The 10,893-nt window shown below is 45.5% G+C and overlaps 1 protein-coding gene across 1 annotated transcript in view; it reads right to left on the reverse strand.

The window, feature by feature from the left end:
• The window catches only part of LOC115561537 (calsyntenin-2), a 227,159-nt gene extending 221,420 nt beyond the window's left edge, over positions 1-5,739 (reverse strand). The window contains exon 1 of the mRNA XM_030381674.1: positions 5,362-5,739. Within this exon, the coding sequence (XP_030237534.1) occupies positions 5,362-5,434 (73 nt within the window). The 5' untranslated portion in view covers positions 5,435-5,739. The remainder of the gene's footprint in view (positions 1-5,361) is intronic.
• Positions 5,740-10,893: the final 5,154 nt, after the last annotated feature.

Here is a 10,893-nt window from a genome sequence, read left to right on the forward strand (position 1 = left end):
ATTTACCTCTCAGTGCTATGTGAGAATGCATGCCCTTGTTTGTCTGCCTGTCATTGTGTGTGTGTGTGTGTGTGTGTGTGTGTGTGTGTGTGTGTGTGTGTGTGTGTGTGTGTGTGTGTGTGTGTGTGTGTGTGTGTGTGTGTGGGTGTGTGTGTGTGTGTGTGTGTGTGTGTGTGTGTGTGTGTGTGTGTGTGTGTGTGTGTGTGTGTCTGAGTGTGTGTGTCTGTGCATGTGTGTGCACGTGTGTGCCTGTGTGTGCCTGTGTGTGCCTGTGTGTGTGTGTATGTGTGTGTGTGAGATAGAATGATTGAAGGGATGAAAAAAGAGAACATTGAAAAGAGGAAACTCGAAAGCAAAAGCAAATAGGAGGTGTTTCAAATCCCTAGTCAGACACTGTGTTTCTGTGTGTGAGTGTGTGTGTATATGTATGTGTGTGTCTGTGTGTTTGTGTGTGTTTGTGTGTCTGCACGTGTCTTCATGTGTGTGTGTTCTATGTGTGTGTTTTGTATGTGTTTTTGCACGTGTGTGTGTGATTGTGTGTGTGTCTGTGGCGAAACCTTGATAGCAGAGTGACAGGGAGCGCATGAAAGTAGGACTGGCATAAAAATGGGCACTATCGGCGGGAATGATTGTCCAGAACATTAATCCAGACAGGATGACAAATTTCCCGCTTACATTCACAGAGCAGAGACCGAAAATTGCAGAGAAACCAACAACTTTCCCAAATTGTGTTTTCTTTTTTATTGCTGAAAGCCTCCCCTCATTTACAATAGTATCTCTCATAGTCTCTGCTATGTTCCTCATCTTCTTATTCTCCAACTACTAATTTTAATTTTGTACTATTACTCCTTTCAGGGGAAGCTCCTAATAGGCTCGTAAGAGACGTGCTGTGAATGTAGATACAGCTCATTAAAAAGGCACCGTGCTCAAGTGTGCCTACAGGTAGGCAGAAGTCATTGGGGAATTCACCGGGAACTTTTGGCTGGAAGTGAAACACCCTGCCACACTGCCCATCACTGACTTCCAATACCCCTGTAGTTCTCGGTTATTTGAATTACTAGACACCAGCCCTACCCATCCCCATTTCCCAAATGACCAAAGCACAGAGACAAGGGATTCCTTCTACATCCATTCTTGCCAAAGCTACTCTGACCTAGACTGATAAGGGAATCTCTCTCAGTCATCTCGGTCTCTCTTCCTCTCTCTGAATAGCTAATCCGAACGGCAACGTTACATACGGATAGTAATGAGCACTGGGAGAACAAGCAGTAAAAGACAATAAGAAAAAGAGAAATTGCAAATCAGCATCAGATTCAACTCCCTCTCACCTATCTCCATTACACTCATACACACAAACACACACACGCAAAGACAACATTACACTACACAGTTGTGTAGTCTGCGCAGAATACTAGAAGGTTGTTGGAGCAGGCAACAGATGAAACAGAACCCAAATAGTTGTGTATTTATGGACTCAGAGCAGCTAAGAGCATTGGAGTTTTAAAAGCGAACACACTGCAATTACAGCAATGACAAGATAACCAGCATCTGAATAAGAATCTTCCCGATAGCGCCATCTGCCATGATTAGGATCACACAAGAAAATAACTGATAATACAAATGGAGAAAAACACACCCACTCATGAACAACTCAGCTATCTTACACACATTGATTTGCGAGGAAATCAACAAATTATAAAAGGGAGCAATGATCCAAAGTAAGGGAAGTGCAACAACTATCCAACCTCTCTCTCCCTACCCTCTCCGAATGGGGGGTACGATGCTGCTCTTAAGGTGGGGTGGGGTCGGGGCTCAGAGAGGAGGTGTCAACAATGTGTACTGAGCTGGAGTTCTCCTGGTATTAAATTCCAGTCCTTTTCTCTCTCTGTTGATATGATATATAACCAAGCAATATTGTGTCACCTATCTAAATTGAAGAGTGCTCACCTGCCACACATACCCCCACACACACACCTGCACACACACGCAGGATAACTCACACAGGCACACACACAGAGGCACATGCACACACACACACAATTAAATGGTGTGAATCTCAATTTCGCAAATAAGAACATCACCATGGACTTACGGAGAAGAAAAGACGAAGTAGACCAATTATTTCTATGTTCATGGCAAAGAAACAAAAATCACTGTAACTGGAAAGCAATAAAGCCTGCAAAAGCGCTGCGTGGCAACTAAGGTGAATTAAAATACACAGCGATGGTAATGAGCTATCTAAATTCAGAGTTCATATTCCTTGGAATTATACAAAAGAAGAGCTTCGGGCAGCTCCAGCAAAAAGAAATGGAAAAAAAAGAAAGAAATGTAAACGGAATAAATAAATAAGAAAATAAATAAAGAAATGGGATGCTGCACTCTAGCCATTTGCCAGAGGATGTGGCCGGCGAGCGCAGACGTCTCGTATGTGGGTCGGTGGCGGGGAGCGCGTTTTAACACCGGCATGAATCTAGGAAAAGCAATATCTCCTCTGTAAACGCCACCGCCACCCGAGCCGTCCCTGCATACTTGGCGGCTGTCCAAACGTTGGCCTCGCCCTATCAGTCTCATGCACGCGCACCCAGGACAAACACGCGCACACACACACACGTAGAACCCAACCCACTTCGGCACCTAGCGCAACAAGATGCTGTGTACAGACAGCGATGGCCTTAAGCTCTGATTGGCAACTAAGATGGAAAAAACGTGTACACACACACACACACACACACACACACACACACACACACACACACACACAAAAACACACCAACACACAGACACACAGAGCCAGGGTGGACGGCTGGGGGGATGACAGTGATTAAAAGAAGTTGCATGGCCACCCTTCCCAGGAATAAAGCATTGGTGAGAGGGAACATGACAGGGGTGGTGCCGCTTCAAAGTTCTTCAGGAAGCACTCAAACGGCGGCTCAGCAGACGCCTGGCAGCGCTCCACTTGGACACATTCTGCCACTTACTCCGTCGCAAGACACTGAAGAACCCCACCAAAACAAAAAAAGGGTTGGAATTGAAAACGATTAAAAGTGTGTCCATGTTGTTTCCCTGCTGATCAAGCGAGAGGAGGAACTCGAAAAAAGACTCACCTGTTCAGAGTTCACCTAGTCTCTGCATAGTCTCCCCGCCCCGCCCTCCAACTTAATGTATGCACTTATTGTATGTCATGTTTAGTTATAGTACTTAGTTGTGTAGCATCTTATCCTAGCTATCTTTGTTGTGTAGAGGGAACGGGTTACCCAACCGATTGTTAGTGCTTGGCACTTGGTTCTATGAACATCCTTACTGTACCGACAGCGATGTATTATTGTTTCTCTTCTTCTGACAGGTGTACTTATTGTAAGTCTTTTTGGATAAAAGCGTCTAAATGCCCTAAATGTAAATGTGATTGAAAAGACAGCAGAGGGTGGAAAGACCATGGGTAAACGATAAACACACGGTGCCAACGTTAACCCCCCCACCCAAATGTAGCTACATTGTACCACGGCCCCTGGGGGGTGAACCACGGCCCCCGGGGACTCAATTAGGCCCGCCGTGCGCACTTATTTCCAACCCCATTGAACTGGCATTAATTTGTTTACTTCTCAGCTTAGAAGGTGTTTTTTTCCATTTGGAAAAAAACACCTTGGCTGCCACCTCGTCTACCCTGTTATCTCTCACCACCCTGCTCAGTTCCCTTGTGTGCCCTGGTGTGCACCCGCAGACACACACACACACACACACACACACACACACACACACACACACACACACACACACACACACACACACACACACATACACACAAACAAACAATGCAAAGTGCATATGAAGCAAAACCATGACCTTTGGACAGGGTTGCACTCTGCCTGAGTTCTATCACCGTGTGTATTGGTCTCCCCGCCCACTACAGCAGAGAGTACCACCGCCGTCAACGCACATACCCTCCTCCGACACACCCTACCCCCCCCCCCCGATCAGGTATCAGCTGCACCGCATCATGTGGGCATGAACATCGGTGTAAGCCGTTTGCCGGAGGCTGAACCAAGACAACAAACACATTACAGGGGGGCGCCTCGTTATCTCGCTGGCGGGGGACTCCAGGGAGACCACCAGTCATTACTTGTTGCCAGGTCTGCACGCATTCATACCCATGGCACCGGCAGCCAAACTCACCCTAAGAGGAGGGCGTCGTACCTCACCCCCCCCCCCCCCCCCCCCCACCCCCACCCTCCAACCCTTTCCCTGTGACAACGCTGGCACTGGCCTTAGCTCTAAAATTAGCCTGCCCGTTGCGCAGGGTGCAGAAAAGCTGCTTGCAACATGACTGGAGCAGATATGGCATCTGGACCGGGATAATTGTGGTACCAACACCTGGATGCAGTGATCACATGTCAGTCTGGTGGGGAGGATGAGTGTGTGCCGGCGTGTTGTGTGACCTTGACAAAACTGCCTTCCCCCCACGGAACGAAGTCAAAGCACTGAAACTCCAAAGAAAAGAAGCATATGCACAATGCGTTCATAAATGAGGGGAGAATATGAATTGTGTTTTTGCATCTAGATACAAATAATTTCCCTGGAAGTTTGAACAGATGTAGCCTACATCTAGAGAATGCATCTCCCATCCATGCCAACATATTCAGAGCAATACAGGTGTCCCTGTTCCATGTGCTACGCATGGATGGATGTCATCATTCATCCACACATTTCTCTCATCCTAATCTAACTACGGAATTGTGTTCTCAAAAATAAAATTCCTATTGACCAAGTTGACAGTATAATCGGGCGAGTGGGTGCATTACCAACTATGTGGCTATCTACAATCTGAAAGGTTTATGTGTGTGTGTGTGTGTGTGTGTGTGTGTGTGTGTGTGTGTGTGTGTGTGTGTGTGTGTGTGTGTGTGTGTGTGTGTGTGTGTGTGTGTGTGTGTGCGTGCGCGCGTGCGTGCGTGCGTGCGTGCGTGCGTGCGTGCGTGCGTGTATCCATAACCGCTCCTTCGACCGTGTCCAGAGGGTGGGCGAGGAGGCAGAATGTACACCGAGTTTATATTTTGCTCTTTTTATGGTGTGGGCATTTACCGGTTAAAAGTGGCCTCGGTGCTCGGGCTGCGATGGACTACGATGGTTGCACCTTTTCCAACACGAAATGACTCAGATGAACCAGATAAAGCAGAGCTCGTGTCAATGCATGATACAATACAACCGTACTCGGACGCGTGTTCCAGCAGAACTACGCGCACCTGCGCGCTGTTGGAACACGCGTCCTCGTCCGATGATGAGTGACAGATGAGTGACAGATGAGTGCCCTGCGGTTCTTTGGGGGTTGGGGGTCGGGGGGAAAGATAGCGCAAGTTGCCCTTCACTTACCTTTGCCGGTGTGCACGGCGGCGCACAGCCCCAGAACAAGTACGGTGAACGCGTCGCTTATTCTCATCAGCATCTTCTCGATCCGCGAACGAATTCGGCCAAGGCGAACTACGATACGACCTCCTCTCCTCTTCTGTCTCTCTCTTTCTTCTTTTCTCGCCGCCTCCTCTTCGCTTTTTGTACTCTTATGTTTAAAAGATGTGTTGATTTTATTGAAAAAGCGGTGGATAACAGGACAAGAGAAGCCCAAAGCCTTGAAAACGGCGTTAGTGTGTGCGTGTGTGTGTGTGTATGTAAGGGGGTAGGGGGGTTGTGCAGGAGGAAAGCGGATCGCTGCAGCGCAAGCCTCGTCTGGTTGTGTGGTGCGCGGTTGGTCGACGCACAACTAACTGCTTGTGTTGAGACGGGACCGAGGAGCGGTGCACGGGACTGGACTGCTACGTCACACGGGGAGGAGAGAAAAAATAAACACGTATCCCCCTCATCTCTCCATCTCCTGCATCTTTTAGCACCGGAGACGCGTCAGCCACCCCATCACTTTCACTGGCCGGATTATTCTTTCAAGTTAAGTGTGGTAGTTTATCCCGCCTGACTGGACCAAACCATTCAGTAAAATCGAAGAGTCAAGTATTAAAAATGATTTAAACAATGCATCAAATAGTGGCGAATTGCCGCAAAAATATCAGTTATATGTATTTATATTACAACATTATGCGAGCTATAGCCTACTCTCAGGCGGTGCGCAGTCAACCAACTATTTATGTTTGGACATTTCCCAAATAAAGTATGATGATGTATGAATAAACGTCCATAAACTATGAGTCTGATAGGCGTACTTAAGGTCGTCTCTGAATGCTTAATTGGAATTAAATAGGAATTGGGTGTGTGTAGTTTCTAAAAGATTAGTTTCAAAACAATAGAATCACATTTAATAAAATGGCCTTTCTTTTATCACAATTGACCAAAGTAAAAGTTATTATTTGACGATAGCTGAGCAACAGATGGATCAACTTCAGACTACACTATCCAGCAGCCTGTTGAAATGCCTTTTTGAGCACTTTCATTCCAACGATATGACCCTACACTTGAATCAGAGCGCGGACAAAGATAATAGCTAAAAAGCAATTTGAGTCCCCTTGTGGCTGAGCTATGTGATATGGGCATCAGCACTTCTAACAGGAAGTACTGAATCAGTGCAGACCCCATACGTGCAAAAATGATCACTTTCTATTTGCACCCAAACATCCAGTCCCTCATCAGCAAAACATAATTTAAAAAAAATGATGCTTTCGGACAATTTAACAAGGATTGGGTTCCTTCATTCTGTTTTGATTGCTTTTCATTACTGACGCGCATCAGGCCGACCAGCAGTGCACAACCAGCCCCCACTGGGCGTATTACCTTGGTAGCCATAAAGTCATAACACAACTGCCATGCTACACAGTTTCTGCACAAAATCATAAAACACTACATATTATATATACATGCACGGGCGCACACACACACTAACACACACTCACACACACAGACACACACAGCAGTGCTGGTCGTTCTACTAATGTGTTATGACTGCCTCCAGGGCACAACATGAAGTTGTCCTCTCCCACCTTAGCCTTTCAAAACTTAACTTTGCATCAAAAGTTAAGTTGAGCAATAGCATATTCATTAATATTACAAAGAAACACTATCAACTACACAAAGACACACAAAACTGTGCTGAGATAGAGTTCGAAACTGGTCTACTCTACACCAGCCTCCATAATTAACAGAAATGGACCCAATTCAAAGATCGGCTAAGTGACCTCCTGTTCCGATAATTTTTACGTTGGGTCGGTTTTATTTAAATCTGTTGTAGCAACATTATCATCAATGTTTATTTATTTGACTAGTGACTAAACAGACCCATAATTTATTTGAAAAGCTACTGCCGTGTTATTCCTTTGGAGAAAAGGGTAAATTACAACAAAACATGCGCCCTCTCTCAACCTGCGTTCTTGCCTGTACTTGTCTTCTTGTGGCCTTGTGAAACGTCATCAATCGCAGCCCAAGTACTGTTCCATTCTGAGGTCTGCGTCTAGCCAAGAACACCAAACGCACCGATGCTTGCAAGGTGACTTGTGTGGACCAAGTATCCCAGAATGCATTTTGCATGCTTTGTCAAGGTTTCTATTGTCTGATGTCGCATCTTCCTCTATTCACCAACGTCTACAACAACCTTCAATCACCGTTTTCTCGCCACTGGCTTACTGAATGTAGGGTACAGATCTTAGAACACTCAAAATATGTGAATACATTCATATTTATTTGATGCATATAAAAAAACAGGGCAGGCCTGCCCTGCCCTGTTTTATTGGTTAATTGTTTTATTGTATCATGTCATATTGTATCATATTTTGTTTTATTGGGTGAAGTTAACTAGAGTATTGCCAAGACGGGCTCAGATGCTGATGTCATCGAGGACGCTGCTGTTTTAGTTGTTGAATGATGCCAACGCCTCTTCTCTTCCTCCGGAGTTTGTGCTCATGAGTTGAACTTGCCTAGTCCGAACTACCATTGCGTACTTGGTATTGGGGTACACCCATCTAGAGGTGTAGATGTAGCAGCAGTCAGAGTCAGCCACTTGTTGCTTTTCAGGCAGCCACTCAATCAAGAGACCCATTTCTTGAAATACACACACACACACACACACACACACACACACACACACACACACACACACACACACACACACACACACACACACACACACACACACACACACACACACACACATTCGTGTCTGCTCGACTCAAAAGTGATGTTGTTTCATCTAGTCTACCACCCCCACTCCCTTTATTTCCTCCTTGTTCTTTCATGTCCACATCCCCGTTCCATCCTCTCATCAAGCTCTGTCAACTGTTTTCTCTCTCTCTCTCTCTCTCTCTCTCTCTCTCTCTCTCTCTCTCTCTCTCTCTCTCTCTCTCTCTCTCTCTCTCTCTCTCTCTCTCTCTCTCTCTCTCTCTCTCTCTCTCTCTCTCTCTCTCTCATGCAAGCACGCAGGCCCCGACATCAGACATGACTTTCTGCTGTATTTCCAGCTGAAATCCAGCAGTAAGCTAGTCCCTCCCACTGCCCCATCTCACCCAGATATGTTGGTTCCCCTTCTCACCTTCACTTTATAGGTGCACACTGTGAACCCGGATTTGGTTTTAATATAACTTTTGTATTGTCATTACTGATGCGTTCATGTACAAAAAAAAAAGTATATCAATGAGTTGTTTTCACTGTTCAGCTGAAATATACAGTGCAATGAACAAGTCAATCAGAGATACCTGAGTGTGTTACATTTCTGTAAGGGAGGGGAGGGGGCCCATTAACAATACCGTAAGTTGCGGCAATGCAACTCAAATGATGCCAACCGCCCTTAGACTGTTACTCAACAGAAGAAGAGGATTGTAGATATCCAAAAAAAACGACAAACACATTACCTAAATGCTAAAGTTAGCTTTGTGTTAACGTACTGACGTCAACTAATTCAAGATAAGAGTGCTCTAATGACACCATTGGTTGTTGGTTTCTCTCGAGGTCTAGAACAGAACAGACAGGATATATATGATTCTACCAAGTACAAAAAGGGAGTAGCTTCATGTATGTTTTTTTTATTTGTTATTAAAATTCAACATTTCCAATTCTTCGTCTGATATTAGGCCTTTTTTTGTTATTTCCTTTTATTCTGTGTTGTGCGTTTGTTCGGGTTGGTGTTGTCCCCGGTTTTTTCCTTGTTATTTTCGCCTCAACTTGGGGTCTTTATGTTTTTGCTAGTGCCCTGCAGGCTGCTGGTGCCCGACTGTATGTGAATAGCAGGTATTCTCTGGCCCCATACGCGGTCTTGGCTCCTGCTCAACAGGCTTGTTTGTTGGGTCTTGGCAGTGACGCCTGCACACCTCCATTTACCTGCGTGTTTATGTTGTTGTTGCAGTGCACTTGTTCCACACACACACACACACACACACACACAAACACACACACACACACACACACACACACAAACATACACACACATACACAAACACAAACACACACACACACGTGTGTGTGTGTGTGTGTGTGTGTGTGTGTGTGTGTGTGTGTGTGTGTGTGTGTGTGTGTGTGTGTGCAGCCCCCTGCACTTCAGGATGAGCAGGTTGGCTGACCGTGACCAGCCTGAGCAGATGCGTTGAGACCAAAGTGGGAGCGGTCCAGCCAGCTATCAGTGGTGGGCAGGCTGAACACTCAAAGTGTCAGCCTGATCTTATTTACACGTTAGAAAAAACACACAAACGCACGCACACACACGGAAACAGAGACCTACAAACACAAACGAGAACAGGAACTCTTGCACAGACGGACACACACACACACACACACACACACATACGGGAACCCATACACACACATACACACAAACATGCAAATACACACACACACATACAGGCGAACATAAAGTCCACAATTGTGTTTTTTACCTACAGAGACACGTTTCTAAGTTATTGGTGTACTTTAAATATCAGGCTGAGGATGCCAGGCTGAGGATAAGGTCTGAGGTCAGAAGCACTTACTCAAGACTCCAATATCTACTAGTAATTATTACCTATAGCGGAGAGAGAGGATTAAGAGTAGCTCGCAGTACAAGGAGTGAAAAAGGTAACATGAGACATATGCTTCTGCTAGGGGGCGCCAGCCATTCCAACTAATTTCCTGTGATCAGGCAGAGAGAGAAGACGGCAGGCTCTTAAGCTCACTGTAAAGATGACTGTATCAGACAATATTTATTACACAGCTCTGTTTAAGAATCGCTTCTAATTGGTCAATTAAGGCATTCTACGACCTGTTGTTGAGTAGCTGCCCGCTGCAATGGATAACAGTTGCCATGGCCGCAATTACCAACAGTAGAATCAAACTGACTTATTTTTAATGAGGAACTAATCAAGCAATTTTTTTTATAAATGAATCATTTTATGTTTTGTGCCCAAAACTGATTTCTGCTTATTAATGCAGAAGCTGTAGGCAACGGGACAACGTTTTGGTATTTGAAAAATTCTGATTTCTGTTCATAGTCTGTTTGTAGTCCAAAGCTCACGTTTGACCTTTGGTTGCATGGAGGTGCAAAGTCGGTGTGGAGAGCAAACCTCTCAGAAGCTATCAGCCATAGTTGTTTGAACCGGTTCACAGGGAGAGAACTGGTCGCTTGTGAAGCAATTTGGTCGTAGACATCGACTATCAACTCCATTATTGCGTCTGAAGTTTCTGACCTGACTCGTAAGAATGACCTAAACAATGAACAATGACCATGATCCGGCTACGACCGTACCCACGAAATATATCCTGTTGTTCCCAGAGCTAAATATCTGTCAGACGATAACCGGATTATTGATATTTTAGCCGTGAGATAAGGGGGATCACTACGGGGTCCTTCTTCCCCCTGTCAGGGGGTTTGTATCGCGATCATGACCGATTCACCGATTCACCTGCTAGCACATTCACCTAAATTCAAAGTTCACTTAAACTCCAATA

The sequence above is a fragment of the Gadus morhua genome, chromosome 16, assembly GCF_902167405.1.
Source record: "Gadus morhua chromosome 16, gadMor3.0, whole genome shotgun sequence".
Lineage (NCBI taxonomy): Eukaryota > Metazoa > Chordata > Actinopteri > Gadiformes > Gadidae > Gadus > Gadus morhua.